This window comes from Mastigoproctus giganteus, chromosome 4 (genome assembly GCF_048544385.1).
Source record: "Mastigoproctus giganteus isolate SK-2022 chromosome 4, ASM4854438v1, whole genome shotgun sequence".
NCBI classification, from domain to species: Eukaryota; Metazoa; Arthropoda; class Arachnida; order Uropygi; family Thelyphonidae; genus Mastigoproctus; species Mastigoproctus giganteus.
The window spans coordinates 185,108,394-185,126,186 of NC_143578.1; the positions used below are offsets into that span (position 1 = coordinate 185,108,394).

Sequence of the window (17,793 nt, forward strand, 5' to 3'; positions counted from 1 at the left end):
CACTCTTCCATTAATAATATATTGGACCATATCCTCCTACCTTCAACAATTCCACACACACACGACACAGAACTCTCTGCGAGGGGAATGATAAATACTCCACCCATACGGTGGAGCCCACTTTCACGATAATGGAACTCAACATAGCTGCAGCCAAAATGCAAAACAGGAAAACTCCCGGCGAAGATCAAATAGAGCCGGAAATACTAAAAAAGGCAGTGGAAATTATACCGGATACTATATTAAACCTAGCAAAATCAATGCCTCACAGAGGGTTTCTTTCCAATTTCATGGAAGACAGCCCAAGTCAGACTTATTCTGAAAAACCCCACTAAACCCCAGGACATGCCAGGCTCATAACAGGCCTATCGCTCTGCTGTCGATGCTGAGCAATCTCGTTGAGCGACTCATCTACCACAGAATTGAAAACCGTTACCAGAATGCTCGATTGATGTCAAGAAACCAATTTGGTTTCAGGAGGGGATGCTCCACCACTGATGCCTTTGAGAGGATCTTCGATGCAGTCAGAAACTGTAACAGGAAATATTTCCTCCTCATCTCAATTGACTTCGCTGGAGCCTTTGACTCTCTGGTGGCCCAGTGTTCTGGCCAGGCTCCGACAGGCTGAAATCCCATCAAATCTATTTTGCTGCATGAAATCTTACCTGGAAAACCGAAGAATCACTGTCAGCACTCCCTTTACCTCTGTATCCAGACTGGTTTACAGGGGCTGCCCCCAGGGATCCGTCCTGGGGCCGCTCCTGTGGAACCCGGTGCTTGATGAGTTTTTAAACCTGGATGTTCCAAATGTCATTACACAGGCATACGCTGATGATCTGATTATGATGCTTCAAGCAGACAGCAGGGCTCAACTGGAGGCCATAGGCAATCATGCCACACACATTCTACAGGATTGGGCCAAGAGGAATCTTCTAACGATCTCAATCGAAAAAACAAACTCAATACTCCTCAGGGGTGCTCTTGAACCTGGCAGACCTCCACTAATCAAAATAAATGGAGCGACCATCAAACTCAAACAGGAACTAAAATATTTAGGAATAATACTAGACCGAAACTTGAACTTCACATCTCATCTCATCTCTGTTATCTCAGAACGAAAACAAGGAGGCTCTCGGCCCTGATAACCAAAATCACCAGGAGGGACTGGGGACTAAAGAAGAGAGCGCTCTCCCTTCTATACAAAGCTCTCTTCATCCCTATCCTTGCCTATGGTGCAGGCACCTGGTATCAGAAAGCAAACACAGCAGTCAACAAGAAAAAGCTGGAGTCGATCCACTGATCCATACTATTGACAACAACAAGAGCCTGCTGCATAGTGAGCACCCGTGCGCTCCAGGTCGTGGCGGGCTTCCTTCCCCTGGACCTGGAGATCGTGCGCTGTGGGCTGCTACACCAACATTCGAAAGGAAGAACCACAACTTATCTAGGTTACACAACAGATCCACAGAAAAGCAAATCCTCAGAAAATAAGAGGTTAACGGAACACCTGCAATCTATCTGGCAAAATAGATGGAATCTTACCACAAAAGGGCAAGTCAACAAAAAATTTATACCCGATGTCAGCAGGGTATATCCTATTTCCCCATCCTGGTTTTCCCCTGGATTGCACACCACCTTCCTTCTTACGGGACACAGCTCCTTCAGAGGGAAACTCCACGAGCTGGGAATCTCCGACAACCTGAGCTGTAACTGCGGTCAGGTGGAAACCTGGGAACATCTTATCCATGACTGTGATAACTATGAGGACCTCAGATGTCAGCTATATACACGCATCAACTCCTTGCTAAAAGACCGAGAAGAAATAATATTGCAAGAAGAAGATAATTACCGGGCTTTCACTGTCTTTGCCCGCGAACTCTTTGAAAGACAAAGATCCCTGCCACATCATCACTAACCTATGAAAACACAAACGGAACTATCTGAGATGACTGCGAAACTCTGAACTAGTGACCACCTGAAGCAGATAACAACACATGAACGTAACAAACTGGACCTGACTTCTGGACTTGGACCTCCACCGGACCAATGCAAAGACGAAGATTGCAACTTGGACTCGGACCTTGAAGATTGCATCTTATGATGCCATACAGCCATATAATGCCCCGGCTCTGTCTAGCCTGCTCTTTACTCCTCTTTCCCTAGCAGGGGGGAGGGGACGGCCTGCTGTCTCTTCCCCCTCCTGCCACCCCTCTTTCTCCTCTGGTGGGGCATGGGCATGCTCCACTATTTCAACAGGGGTCATCTTCCCTATAGACCCCTTACTTACAATTTCCAACCCTTCAGTCTTCCACCTCCCCTCCCATCTCTTTCTCCTTACAACAGCGCCTGCCCCACACGTACAAATTTAAAACACCAAAATTCATGCCCGACCTATTAGGAAATCTTATCACCTCCAGCACTTATCCTTTATAGCCCCTCTAAGTAGCGTATAATGTACCATCTGTGCCCAAAAGAAAAGAAGAATTTTTATTTTAATTATTTTTTATTTATTTATTTTATATATATATATATATATATTCTTTTTTTTTTTTTTTTTTTAGGTCCTAGCCACTGAAATCTCAGGAAAATAGGTGGTAGGACCTGCCAGAACAAACTTTAAGGGAACACCTGGCTGGCCTCCACGTGACGGAGTACGTAAACGACAGGTCCCATCTGGGGCCTGGCGGCTAACAAGCCAGAGGAACAAGGGGCACAACATCTTACACAACACATAACCCACACACTTTTAAACCTCTGGCCTTGACAGCGTACTGTCCTCGATACAAAGAACATACGCGGAGATGGGGTAAACCCCTAGTGCCGTTAGACCCAAAAATACTCTGTACTCTCTCTGTTGTTATTACATCGCATCTTGGATATGGTAGATATGCCTTATGCTTTACATTTATTCTTATTTTAATTAATAAATTACGTTCTCTGTTGGGTCAACGATGTTCAATATGTGCTTGCATTAATACTTTATATTATCAACAACCTTTATATAATTTTTAACAACCTTAGATTCAACTTACTTAATCTCTAACTTTATTACTATTATTATTTCATATAACTTAGCAAGTGTTGATCATTACAGAAACAGAGAACTCCTTGTCGTTTTTTGCCTACAGTCTGGGTGGTTGACCCCAGATGAAGTCACCTAGATTGCGAGTAAATAGCGATAAGTTTTGTGTATATATTTTAATTTATATTCTCTCCTTTCCCCCCACCCGGCGCCTCCATAACCAGATGGGCAGGAGCGGCAGTGCTTCTTGATTAGACTGGGGTTCGAGCCCATGACCACCAAATACGGAGGATGCCGAAAGGTCAGGGAATGACCACCGCATATCCCCCCCCGGAGCAATATGGCCTTAGTTGCTAATGCTTCTAAATACAAAATAACAACAACATTCCCCCCCCCTCCATTTTTTTTGTATATATTTTCTTCTTTCTACTAATCTTTACATTATCACTTGCGTTTTCTATAAATCCATTTTGGTATAGTCTTCAATATTAGTTGCTATATACAACGTATTTTATATATATATATATATATATATATATATATATATATATTTGGAAACCTCAAACACAAAATACATTAGGACCTATAGTACTTAATACTGTGCATAGGTTGAATGCTGAAAATACCAAAGATGTTTATTGACATTGGATTTCAATTTTTGTGCATCAGATTGTAATTTTTAGGAAGTACAGTCGATTCCGGTTATTTTGGACACATCAGGACTAGTGCATTTTGGCCTGATCATGTGGCTGCCTCGGTTATGTGAAGTTTCATGTAAATGGTTAAAAATACAGCTTTACAATTGATTCTCTGTATGATCAAATCATGTTACGATGGACTCACCATAGTAAAGTACTGTTCACCATATGATATGTAGTAAGCTCCGGTCATTGTGATCATGTTTGAGAATTCAATTTTAATTCTCTTAAACAGCGATTCTAATTAGTGAAAATAGGAGGAATATTATCCACAGATTATAAAAGTAAAGATATATTAAATACAAATTTACACCTTATTACCTTACCACTTAAAAAATGAAATGATGCGTGAAAATTGGAAGAATATTTTCCACAGATTAGCAAAATAAAAATAAATTTATGCTTACGTGCATAGCTTAATTAATATCTACTGATTTTTAATATGTGCATACTAACTAGTTGACATTTCTGTTCACTGACATTTGTGGGTGGGGGTTAAAATTTAAAACAGTAAAAAAGATAAGCACTCAATAACAAAGAACATGGCACACACAAATTGCAAGTAACATGATATGTGCAAGTGAGAACCGGGTAACAAATTACAAAGCTTAAAAAATAGGAATGAATTTGAAGATTCTGAAAATTTATTTTTTTGATATGATTGATGATTTCATGAAGTGTAAACAAATTTCACCATAATAACCACAGAATTCCAGCTGTCAGTATTATTGCAAATTCAGTAAGATCGAGTTTACTATCCATTTATAATAGATTGCACTGACAGAAAAGCCCAATAAACAGGGAATTGCTAATTGTTTTATGGTTGTGACCTCCAGAAATCTGACTGAACCACGTGGTATGGTCGGAGACAATTGTAGGGTAATCTCGAGTGGTGGGGTTTCCTGCCCCGATTAAGCGGCATGCTGTCCCAATTAAGCGAAGTAAATCCTGGCTCTTTTCTTGATTGAGTTCTGTTCTTTGGGCCACCAGTTAATCGGCTGCCCCGATTAACTGGTGGCCCAAATAACCAGAATCCACTGTACTTGTGAAAGAACATAGAAGTTGAGGAGATAAAGGGAAAAGGTAAAGTGCAGCCATTATCAATCCACTGCAGGATGGAAGCCTCTTCAACAATTCATGCTGAGGAAAATGAACCATAATCTGCCACACTGGTCCAGTGCGGGTTGGCAGATCGACCGGATTCAGCAGTCAGGGGCTTGAACCCCGGTCTACTCAAAGAGCGTGTGCTACTGCACTCCCACTCCTGACCACTCGGCTACGGAGGCCGTTGAGGAGATAATCGGGCTTAATGTCGAAGTTTGCAGATCATACAAAGGTTGGCTGGGTTTTCAATGGCAGTGTGCTACTGCAACAGGACCTAGAAAATTTGAGCAGATGGGCTGAGAAGTGGCAACTGAAGTTTAACATTGACAAATGCAAAGTACTGCATATGAATAGAAATAACCCCAGAGAAACGTACCAACTGTGTGGTACTACACTTAAGGTGGAAGCAAATGAAAAAGATCTGGGAGTAATTGTGCAGTCAGATATGAAGTTTTCTGTGCAATGCAGATAGGCTGCCAGAGCAAGTCATAGAGTATTGTCAATGATATACAGGAATTTCAAGAGTAGGGAAAAGGAGGTGATTATCCCTTTGTATAAGGCAGTGGTCAGGCCACGCCTCAAGTACTGTGTGCAGGTCTGGAGGCTTCATTTTAGGAAAGATGTAGAGTTGCTTGAGAATGTACAGAGAAGGGCAACAAGATTGGTGAGGGGCTAGAAGCGGTCCTCTTATCAAGAAAGGTTTAAGTTCTGATGCAGCAGCTGGAGACTAGGCACCTGCGAGGTGATCTGATTGAGGTATATAAGGCCTCGAATGGATCGAGCAGGCTCACTACTGATGGGATTCGTCCTCTTACTCAGATTACAAATCTGAGGAGGCATAAACTGAAATTGAGGGAAGACAGTTGTCGAATAGATGTGCGGAAATTTGCCTTTAGCCAGCAGGTGGTTAATTACTGGAACAAACTTCCATCTGTCATTGTGAAAGTTGATAGCTTAAATAAATTCAAGGAGGAACTGGACTGGACAAACTTTTAGTGGGAACAAATGTGTGAATTTTTTTGGCTGATGCTACATATGCTCATACCCTTGCATCACATGCCTCCATTACTACTATTATTATAAGTGAGGGAGAAGGAAAGTGGGTTTTATGTATGAAGTTTCTGTACTCTTTTGATTTTTTTTTATTGGATATATTTTTAAGAAAAACGTTTACTTTTTTCTTCTTTATATTTAAATAAATTTAAGGCTGAACTAGACAAACATTTGGAGTGACCAGATGGGTGAAATGGGAAAGTTTTTTTTTTTTTTGGCTGATGCTGTATAAGCTTACTTTCTTGTATCATATTCCACAACTAATGCTAATCTTCTTGTGGACTTCAAAAAGTTATAAATATGTATTAAGAGGTGAATACTGGATGAATTAAGCTTTCGCTATAAATTAATTATAATTATCGGATATATTTATAATAATTACAAAATAAATAAATAAACGAAAATTGAGCTGCTGGCCATATGTGACCATGAAAGGCCCAACCTGTAGAGGATTTCCTTTCTATCCCAAATAATAGTTCAAATTGTCAAAAGTAAAAATGAATAGAAATGAATGAGTAAACAGATAAAAATAGCAATAACTGTAGTAATAATAATAAAGAAAATTGTAGAAATAACAATGTAAAAATTTGCACCACTAAAAAATTCTAGAGAAACTTTTCAAAAAGTTTTTTGCCTGTGTAATTCACTTTGGTTACCCAGCTCTAAGTTTTACAACCAAGTTTTTAATATATCCAGATATTTTTGATAGACATACTTCTTGTTGTAATGTAATTATATACAGTAGAACTTGGATAACAAGTTTTCCAAGGGACCAGAGGTTTAGAACTTCTTACGTGGGAAAATGACCTAAGGGTATGAAATATTAACTACACAAATAAAAATGAAAAGATGTACATACACATAAGTTAAAGATCATTTTTAAGTACTATTTCAGAATTTATAAATATTTCACTCTGCCTTATGGGGAACATTTTTAAACTGAGGTTTTCTAATTGCTTAACGTTCTGTTCAACTCCTTACCAAATACTCATTACCAAGTTGGACGGATGAGCTCCTTTGGAGTTCCAACATACTTTAAAAAGCAATCCACTAAGTTATTCAGAACAATCAGAACTTAATGACAGATGCATCACTGTGCTTCACGTGGCTGATGCTGTCCAGTTATGGATATTGATGAAAACAGTTGCAATATGTCACTTCCATTATGTCAAAATATTTATACTAAAAAGATTTTAGTGCTGAAAGCCTCAGACTATGGGAAATTCACTAATCAAACAAGTTAGTGCCAAGTATCATTTTAGTTTGTAGTAAATCACCGAAGTAGGTGAAATGGCATTGTTTTTGTTACATCTCATATTGTGAATGCCTTCCCATCAAGTTACCCTGATATTGAACTACCTCGAATAAGCAATGCTTCAACAGTGGATTCTTGGCGAATACCACCACCCCTGGGTGGTGGTGGTGGTATCCCCGTAACATTAGTCTTCTCCATTGGTGAAGCGTTGCTTATTAGAGGTGGTGCAATATCAGAGCAACTCATTGTGAAGGCATTCACAATATGAGATACATGTATATCAAAAACGATGCCATTTCACTTACTTAGGTGATTTACTACGAACTAAAATGATGCTTGGCACTAACTTGTTCGATTACCAAAATGTTTATATTGTTTAATATTTTTTTAATATTAAAAATAAAGAATTTGTATATTTAAAAAACGTATTAAGTGAGGAAACATCATTATAATAATACTCTGTATATTCTTTATCATGAACTTTTTATGCGGGAAAACCTGTTACTGGGGAAACTTCTTATGCGGGAAAATAATATATTACAATATACAGAGTTAAAATTTGGACTTAAGAAACCCAACCTAGTACAGGAGAAACTTCTTATGTGGGAATTTCTTATCCGTGTTTTACTGTATTTTTAAAATCAACAGTGAAGTTTCAAAACTATCAATTGTCAGTTAATGTTGTTGTCTTACTTTAGTGACATTACTGTGGCAAATAAGTCGTTGAAATTGAAGTTGAATATTTTAGCTTGGAGTTAAAATATAATATGTTTCATATTTCAGCACCTCCTCTTGCTTAAAGCAACTGCTAATGCCATCCTTTGTTCTCTGCAAAGTTGTTATGCAATCTTGCAAAATCAGCAGGTGAGTAATTATTGGCATGCATTTCTTTTTGCTTTTTTTTTTTACATTTACTAGAATAATAGTTTTTCTTCCTTTTGTATAAGCTGATTGCATTACAGTTACATTATACCTGTTGTGTATAGAATTTATAGTACATGAGAATTCTAAAGAAAAAAATACCATAGGCTTACTCTCAAAGCATTTCTACTCCAGCTAATCCAGGAATTATCCAAACAATTTTACACTATATTATGTTTATGAACCATAATATAGCAAACTTCATTTGATTAAATAAATATATATATTGTGTGTGTGTGTGTGTGTGTGTTAAATTGATTTTTTTGGGCTTAATATTTTTCCATTATCATCAAATAAAAGAAACAATGATCATGCACACAATTAGAGACTAGAGGATTTCAGGAATCTGAATGTGCAGTGATTACTGAATGCATTTGTTTATATGATCCCATGTAGGATGTCTGATTAGTTTGGACATATCACCAACTTTTTCCAGAACACATTTTCTTCAATGTGATGTGAAGAGGAGCCGTCAGATACAAAAAAGTAAAATAGAAATGCAAATGATGAGGATTGTACATTTATAACAAGAATTCTGTTATTCATACAGAAAATATTCTGACATTTCAATAGAAAATTTATTTTCTATTGAACAAATTGAACCAATTTTATTGAACAAATAACTAATAAATTTACTTGAACTTGTTGTTTTGAAGGTTATATCATGACTTAATGGATATTGGAAATGAATACTTGAATTGTATGAAGCAGTATGAACATAAACCCTATTGCTCTTATCAGGTCATTTCAAACAGAATCATCTTTTTGCATCAAGACATGCAGTTTATTGTTTCTCCAAAAGCAGGAATGGCTTGTAGCATTCTTTTGGCTGCTGTTAAACCTGTAATTGTAAGCTGCTGTAATTGTAAGCAGCTTGCTTGTTTTCATCATCTGATATGATAAAACTTTGTTTTATCATATCTGAAGAAAGGCAATGAAGGGAACCAAAATTCTAGGGACTAAAATACATCTATTTTGATTTAAAGACATCCAAAGTATCTATACAAGTTCAGAACATCTGGGTATTAATTAATTGAGAAAATTTTTAGTCAGATTTTCTTATTAATGCTGTGTAGAATTTTCATGATTCTTATTTAACATATAGGTAGAATATCTGAAATTTGGCTGTCCGAGGAATTTTACAATATTTGGATATTTTCGAGGGTTTTTTTTTAGAAATTGGGCTATTTTATTTAGATGCAAAAGTTTTTCCTAAGAATAACATACTGACAAATTGCTTCTCTAAATTCAATTACATTAAAGAACAATATTTAACTTAATTTTTGAATGATGGCATTGTGTCTGTTCATTTATTTTTCAGCTGTCATAAGTAAACACATTATTGTCTTACTATAGAAAGTCTGCTGGCCACTAGATGAAGTGCACAGTTTACTAAATTTCCTTATTTACTACATTTGAAACCAAGTGGGAAAATATCTTCTGGGGGACCTCAGTGGAGAATGTAACAGTCCTGAAGCCTTATTCTTATAAGAAGAAGAAAATTTATTATTATTTATTTACTTATTTATTTTATTTTATTTTTGTTTTGAAAAATTTCTTATAAACATAGCCATACCTTCAACGTATGTAAATGCACTTAAGGCAGTGAAATGTTCTATGATCAGTTTGTCATCTATCAGTCCATATGATGTTCTTGCCATATTTCTTTACTTGTCTTTTGCTGGTATCTAATAATTGTTGTTGACAGAGACGCCCTTGTTAACAATTTTACTAAATTGTTAACAAGGGAGGGCAGTGTGTTAGTTCAAACTTCAGACTTATTGGCAATGCACATTAGAGTTGTTATTCTGTGCATTTATTTTCTTTGAAAATCGATCTTTGTTGATATTAATTTTTAATAATCTTTATATTAGTTAAATATTTACTGCTTTCTAAAGAGAGGGAAAATATCATCTATTGCTTTTGTTGTTTGTGTTGCCCTTGAAATTAAAAAACCCACAGAACAAATTTTGCTTGGTGGCTCACGGCAAGGTTTTCCTAGACATTTATTATGGCCATATATATGTTACTCTTGCTTTTCTAATTATGTACCATATAGCTGTTTAATATTTTAGTAAGTTAAACAGGCATGTTCAGTGGTCTCAGAGTCATGAAGAAGGCCCAGTTCAATTGGAGGGATTGATGAACCATTAAAAAAATTATATGAAAATCAAACAACAACAATTTTATTTCAGAATAATGAATCAATAGACATGATAAGAAAAGGAGTTAGGCAGGGGTGTGCATTATCATCATTACTATTTAACTTATACATGGAGGATGTTTTAGAGAAAGTGAAGTGTAAAACTAAAGGAATAAGCATAGGAGTTCAGATACAATTCATACATTTTGCAGATAATATAGCTGCAAGTGGAAAATGAAGATTTGAAAAACGCAATAGAAGTAATGGAAGAGGTTTTTTTTTTTTAAAGTATGGTTTCAAAATTAACACAAAAAAGAAAAATAATGGTTTCTGGAAAAGAAAATCAGAGAAAAACAGGCAAGACAGAAATAGATAACAAGAAAATTGAACAAGTAAGTTCATTTGTATATCTTGGAAGCAACATACAAGAGGATGGCAAAAAGTCCTTGAGGTTGTCACAGACATTCTCTCAGATATGGCAGACAAGCTATACTTGCTATCTGGGAGTCTAAAACGCTGATGAAACTGATATTCGGGTGACACTCAAGTCAAGTGGACCCAATTTCGGCAAAGTCTGGACGGTCTGTGACAGCCAAATCCTCTGCTTGCACCTTCACGATGGTGGGACTGTTAGTAATCCTGGGTATAACCTCCATGCACAAGTACATGGTGGGTGACCACCCAGGTGTGAACCAACGTAAGCAGGGGTCGAGGTGTGGCGCCCACACCACATGGAGGAACGCCGCCCCTCTATGTTACCAGGCAGTACTAGGTGGTAGATGACTCTCATCAACTGGTGAAATACCACAACTTTGCTTATTGGAGGCTTGAAATGGTGGAACCCATGTTTAGTCTCTAGAGCTAAGTTCCGGTCAACCTTTCCCTATCTCTTCCATCATGCAGTATAATTGATGACTTTTGAGGTTATGATGAACGTCGTGGCGAGATCCAATATTCCTTACATTTCGAGGGTACAGCTCTAAAACGGTGTTCGCAGGCCGGCTGCTAGTTAGTACACCGGACTGAACCTATTGGTAACTCTCTAGGAAGCTTCCGGATCAGCTAGTGTATAATCTTGCTGCCTCTACTCTGCCAGATAGTGACTGGAGGGAGTCCGAGTAGTGTGTATGCGGGGAGCATTGTCGAGGCCACGTTATGTCAAGGATCTGGGTATATTCTTACCACATGTACGCCATATCCAAAAATTTCATTACTTCATACAGCATGTCCCACCTACTTTTCCTTACTATTGAATACACCATGAATTGTCAAACTAATAGAGCAAGCTTATCTGCGAAAAGATCTAAACCTCCCAAGGACTTCCTAATTCATTTCACAAATATACGTGGTCTCAATTCTAATCTCAACGATGTCCATTTCCACTTGCAGTCTGCCAAACCCCATGTACTTTTTCTGACAGAATCTCAGTTATCGGTTGATTCATCTACTGCTCATCTCAGATGCCCAAATTATTCGCTGTATGATTCCTTTCGCCTCAAAGGTGGTACTTGTGCATATGTCCGTTCCGATATTCCCTGTCAGAGACTTGGCAATTTGGAATCTCCTCTCCTTGATCTTCTCTGGCTTAAAATCTCTCTACCTCATTGTGTCAAATTCATCTGTTGTCTCTACCGTTCTCCCAACTCCACTAATCACTTGGAGCTCTTTGACTTCCTCTCTTTGCAACTTGACTTTCTCCAGTCCAACTTTCCTCACAGCGAAGTAATTTTCCTTGGTGATTTTAATGTTCACAACTCCAGCTGGCTTCCGTTTTCTAGTCACACCGACCCAGCAGGTCGAGATGCTGAGGCTTTTGCAATTGCTAATGACCTAGCACAGATTGTTCATTTACCTACAAGAATACCGGACAATCCTAATCATACAGCCAATACGCTTGATCTTTTTCTCACAAACAACCCTTCTAAGTACACGGTCGAAGTGAGAGGTCCTTTAGGCACTTCAGATCACAACTTGGTGATTGTCTCTTCTCCAATGGAACCTTTATCTCATGGCTGTTCCCAACCTCGTGTTGTTTGGCTTTACAAGGATGCAAAATGGGATGACCTGCGAGACTTCTTTTCTTCTTTTCCTTGGTCGGATTACTATTTCAAAACTTCTGTTGTCAACGTTTGCTCAGATCGTGTCAGTGAAATTATTCTTGCAGGAATGGAATCCTTTATCCCACACTCCACTTTAAAATCTCGTCCTTTATCTAAACCTTGGTTTTCCAATAAATGTGCTAAGGCTGTCCAAGAGAAGAATGTTGCATATCGTAATTGGCTTGTTTCTAATTCTTCAGTTTCATTTTCTGCCTACACCAAAGCTCGCAACAGTTGTAAAGCAGTTATTAACCAGTCCAAACTAGAGTTTGAACAGGCTAAGAGTAGAAAACTTGCTTCTTGCCCTAATGGTAGCCGAGCATTCTGGTCTCTTGCCAAAGCTATTGGCCGCAACTTTTGCCCATCTTTACTCCCACCTCTGTCCAAACCAGATGGTTCTGTTGCCACTTCAGCCAAGGATAAAGCTGACCTTCTAGCATCCCATTTTTCTTCCAGCTCATGTATTAATGATCTTGGTAAAACACCTCCCACCATTCCCAACATGCTCCATTCAATGCCTCCTGTGGTCTTCCGTCAAAAGGATATCAGAAGGATTTTGATGAATCTTGATGCTAAGAAAGCTCCAGGTCCTGATGGTATTTCTCCACTTGTTCTCAAAACCTGTGCTCCTGAACTTACTCCTATTCTTTGCCGCCTTTTTTCACTTTCTTATTCCAAAGGTGTTTTTCCTTCTGCTTGGAAATTTGCTCATATCCAGCCAGTTCCTAAAAAGGGTGACAAATCCCTCCCATCCAATTATCGTCCCATTGCAATTACTTCTAATCTTTCTAAAGTAATGGAGAAATCAATTAACCGCCAACTCTTAAACTACCTAGAAACCTTCCGTCTGATCAACGATCACCAGTATGGATTCCGTCAGTGTCGATCCACTGGAGATATTCTGGCTTATGTTACCCATTTATGGACTAATTCAATGGAAAGGTTCGGTGAAACACAAGTAGTTGCTCTTGACATCTCAAAGGCTTTTGATCGTGTTTGGCATAAAGGTCTTCTAAACAAGCTTCCATCTTATGGTTTGCCAACTGTTTTTAGTAATTGGTTATCCAGTTTTCTCTCTGATCGCTCACTGAGGGTGATGGTAGATGGCTCTCTGTCTTCTAACTTCTCTACTAATGCCGGTGTCCCCCAAGGTTCAGTTCTTTCCCCCACTCTTTTCCTCTTGTATATCAATGACCTTCTTCCATTGACTGGAAATCCTATCCATAGTTTTGCTGATGATAGCACATTGCATTCAACTTTCCATTTTGAGAAACCTTGTCCTGCTCAATCAGCTTCAACTTCTCGAAAATCTGCTACCAATTCCTTAAATGCCGATCTTCAGGTCATTCTCCAGTGGGGCAAAGACAACTTAGTTGATTTCAACCCTTCTAAAACTCAGTCTTGTCTTATATCTCGCAAAAAGGATTCTTCTACTCCTATGCTTATCTTTAGTGACACTCCGATTTCTAGGCAAAATGATATATCTCTTTTGGGGATTACCCTGACTTCTAATCTCTGTTGGCACAAGCACATTACAAATATTGCTTCCTCTGCATCTAAAAAACTTGGTTTTCTCTTTCGCTCTCGGCGTTACTTTTCTTCCAAACAGCTGCTCACTCTGTATAAATCGCAAATTCGCCCTGCCATGGAATATTGTTCCCATATCTGGGGTGGTGCCCCCAAAACCTCTCTCCGGCTTCTTGATTCCATTCAGAAGAGGGCAGTTAGGTTAATTAATGATTCATCTCTAACAGAGTCTCTCCACCCGCTTTCTCATAGACGCACTGTTTCTGCTGCATGCCTCTTCTACAGATACTTCCATGGGCACTGTTCTTCTGAATTGGCTTCTATAATTCCTGCTCTCTCTTTCAAAACAGTCTGAACACGTGCCGCCACCAGCCAACATCCATTTACTGTCCAACTTCAAACCCACAGAACCAACTTTTCATCTTCCTCATTTATTCATTCAACTGCCGTTTTCTGGAACAACCTTCCTTCATACGTATTTCCTGAAAATTACAATCTACAGAAGTTCAAGTCCAATGTCAACAAATATCTTCTTTCGTCTTCTTAACCTCAAACCCAAGCACGGTACTAAGTACTATAGGTCCTAATACCTCTCGTGTTTGGGGTTCACATAAAAAAAAAAAAAAAAAAAGCCATTTAGAAATAAAAAGAAGAATTGCAATAGCAAAAGAAGCACTTAGGAACAAGAAATCATTTATTGCAAGCAGATAAACAAAGAAAAAGAGGAAGAGATTTGTGAAAACTTATATACTGCTGTATATGGATGTGAAATATGGTCAATAACAGCAACAGACTGGAGAAGAATTGAAGCATTGCTGGAGAACCTTGATGAAAATCAACTGGAGAGACAAAAAGACAAATGAAGAGGTCCTCAGAATAGCTGGAGAACAAGGAACAATCAAGAAAATCATAATAAAGAGGAAGAGGAAGATGCAGTTCCTAGAACATCTCTGGAGACATGATTGGATGGTAAACATACTAGGACAGCTTGAAGGGAAAAGAAGCAGAGGACAACCAAGAATCGCACCACCTGATAGTGTGCTCCAACTCTCAAGAATGAACTACAGTGAGGCAAAACAAAAAGCCCAAATCCAAGATGAGTGGAGAAAAAAAATTTCTATGGTGCCAGACCCTGGCCCTTAGAATGATGACGATGCAACAGGCATCCATATACTATACTAAATGTATCTGAACATGGCTATGAGAATTTCATTCATAATTTCATTTCCATTTGATGCTTGAGTACAATTAGCCAACTTGCAGTTCAGATATGTGTATTGTTCAGAAAACCAAAAACTATTAAAACTGGCTTGTTTCCTATCTCAAACTACATTACATGCCTAAAGATTATTATTCAAATTTGGCATTCTGAATGAAACATGTTTTTTCTCTGAAGATATTTTTTCCACCTTTCTAGTTCTTGTTCTCTGTGTCTGTACCATGAAAAAAACAAACTTTAAAGTAACTTTTTTTTATTGATTTCAAGGCAATGGAGCGTGCTCTAATAGTCACAGAAAACTTTCCTGCAGCCACCAAAACAGTGAGAAGAGTTCAGTGTCAATCACACAAGGTTGGGGGGGGGGGAATCTGAAATCCTTTTTATAAAACTCTGAAACTGGCTTATCTTCTATCCCAAGTTTGCTAGATAAATTGAAACCTGCATTACACATGATAATATTGTTATCTAGACTCAGATTTCTGAATAATTTTTGAATGATTTCTTCTCTGAAATAACTTCTTTTTTGCATTATTTCACGGAAATTGAAGTCTTTCTGATACATGCAGATGTCAAAAGCAGTGGAAATGTGTTTGGTGTTGATCATGTGAAAGAGAATCAGAAAGCCTTTACTTTTATTCCAAAAAAAATTTATAAAAATTCATGTAAAAAATATCCAGTGCATTATTTTGCTTCTGTTTTTAAGGGGAATACTACCAGGTGCAATTTTGTAGGTGATTGGTTCAGTAACTTCATGATGCAAGCCTTCTCATTTCCAAATTTTGAGCAATGGTCTAAGGGACTAAAGAATAATAATAAAAAAATATATATTTTATTAATAAAAATAATTTAATCACATAGGAAAATTTTTCAAAAGCCATCTGCTTGTCTTGAAATTTGAAATTCCATCTTTGGTTCAATCTATTATCCAAAAACCAACAATCTCCAAGTTCTATGGTTGCCAGATTTTTGACATAATACACCTATGTTAATAACACTACTCGGCATTTTGAAAAAAATTCACTGTTTTTTCAGAAAAGGATGTTTCAAAATGCTACTTTTACCAGACTTTTATATTTAAATACATGTCGAAAACACTATTAAAAAGGGCAGTGTGGTAAAAAGTCCACTAAACACTCGCCTCTCTTTTAAAAAACTGATCTACGATGGGTCAAATTTTCTTTTCTTTGGTTTTCTTGCAGATCCTTCTACTTTACAGTCTCTCTTCAGCATCCAGCAGTAGTCAGTCATCATGTTGACATCCCACATCCCTGGTACCTCATCTCTATATCTTCAATGTCCTGGTGAAATCTCTCACCCTGTCCTTCACTAACACTTTCTAGATTTTCTGGAAGTAATCAATGTGGGGGTGTAAAAATGTACCTTGATGCTCATGTTGCAGCCCAGCTTCTTGACGAAAAATAAGAAAATTAATTAAAAGAATGTAACGAAAAAAATTGCAAAATGATTTTCCTTCCTCCTCAGGAAAATTGTTTTGCAATTTTTTTCGTTAAATTCTTTTAATTAATTTTCTTATTTTTAATTGCATTCAATTGATTTTTAATTATTTTTTAAACTATTTGTTACTCTGATGTAAGTTTTTCGATTTTTTCATTTTAATTTCTGGAGAGTATCATACCGAAGTGTGCTACATACTATATTGAGGTAAACTTCTCTTATTATTTTACAAATATTGATATCAACGTAGAACGTATTGAGCATTACAGCTCTGGTTCATACTATCTAATTCATTTTGTAGAACTGTATTAGAAATCTGTTAGATTAGTATAGTATTATTAATTAATTAGTAAAATTTATTAATCTTATTAAATTTCATTGTTAATTAAATTATACTTAAACGGAATCATGACCCAGACTAGAGCAGTAAAGCAACAGGCACAAAGTAACAGGAGTGTTGTGGCTCAGGGGAGACCCGAAGGGGGCGATTCTCCAAACGCATCAGTCTAAAAAAAAATGTGTGAAATGTGAAATGTTTGCAGACCTTTCTAGAGCAGGACATGATCTAGCCAAGGAGGATGTTTTTGTGTGTGCTAGGTGCAGATACTGTGAAGAAATCAGGCGTCAACTCAGCGTTCTCATGGGCGTCTATTAGAGTTTGAGGTGTAGGGTAGATGCCCTCAAAGAAATTGAGTGGCCCATCAAGTTCTCAGCTTCCCAACTCAATGCCAGAACTCACTCCTGTGCATCAGGCAACACAGTAATAATCTCCAAGGCAGAATGCACTGGTCCCACAGGAACTAGTTATTGTCAGTGACTCTGTTGTCGGAGAGACTGGGAATATATTATGCAAAAAGGATAGGTGGAACAGGACCAGAGTATGTCTGCTAGAGGTGAAAGTTGATGATGTTGTAGGGCAGATATCATCTTTTAAGGGCAGAAAAGGTGATATTGTTGTACTAAAAGAGTAAGAGATCTGCAGATTTACTTAACAAGTACAGGTCAATGCTGAAAAAAAGTCACGAGTTAGGGTTAAATTTTAAAGTGTCTGCAATTCTGCCCAGACACGGTAGGAGGGAGTATATGATGAGAGCCTAGTCAATCAATTCGGTCTTGGAGAGATTGTGCAAGGCTCATGGGGTAGAATTTTTTTTCTACCCCATGGTCTGTGCTTGCTCACAGGAGAGACTACTACATTGATGGGATACATGGTGCAAGAATATTTGTTGATGCTATTGAGACAGTGATAGGTGGGTCAGAAAACTGCTAGTTTGGCAGGGGATTCACAGACTAAAAG

General features: G+C 37.8%; 1 protein-coding gene across 2 annotated transcripts in view; it reads left to right on the forward strand.

Moving 5' to 3' along the window:
- LOC150087253 (oxysterol-binding protein-related protein 11-like) overlaps nucleotides 1-17,793 on the forward strand; it is a 359,580-nt gene that overhangs the window by 118,027 nt on the left and 223,760 nt on the right. For both annotated transcript variants that reach the window (XM_090371101.1, XM_090371102.1), the window contains one exon: nucleotides 7,916-7,996. In XM_090371101.1, coding sequence (XP_090227227.1) covers nucleotides 7,916-7,996 — 81 coding nt within the window. The remainder of the gene's footprint in view (nucleotides 1-7,915; nucleotides 7,997-17,793) is intronic.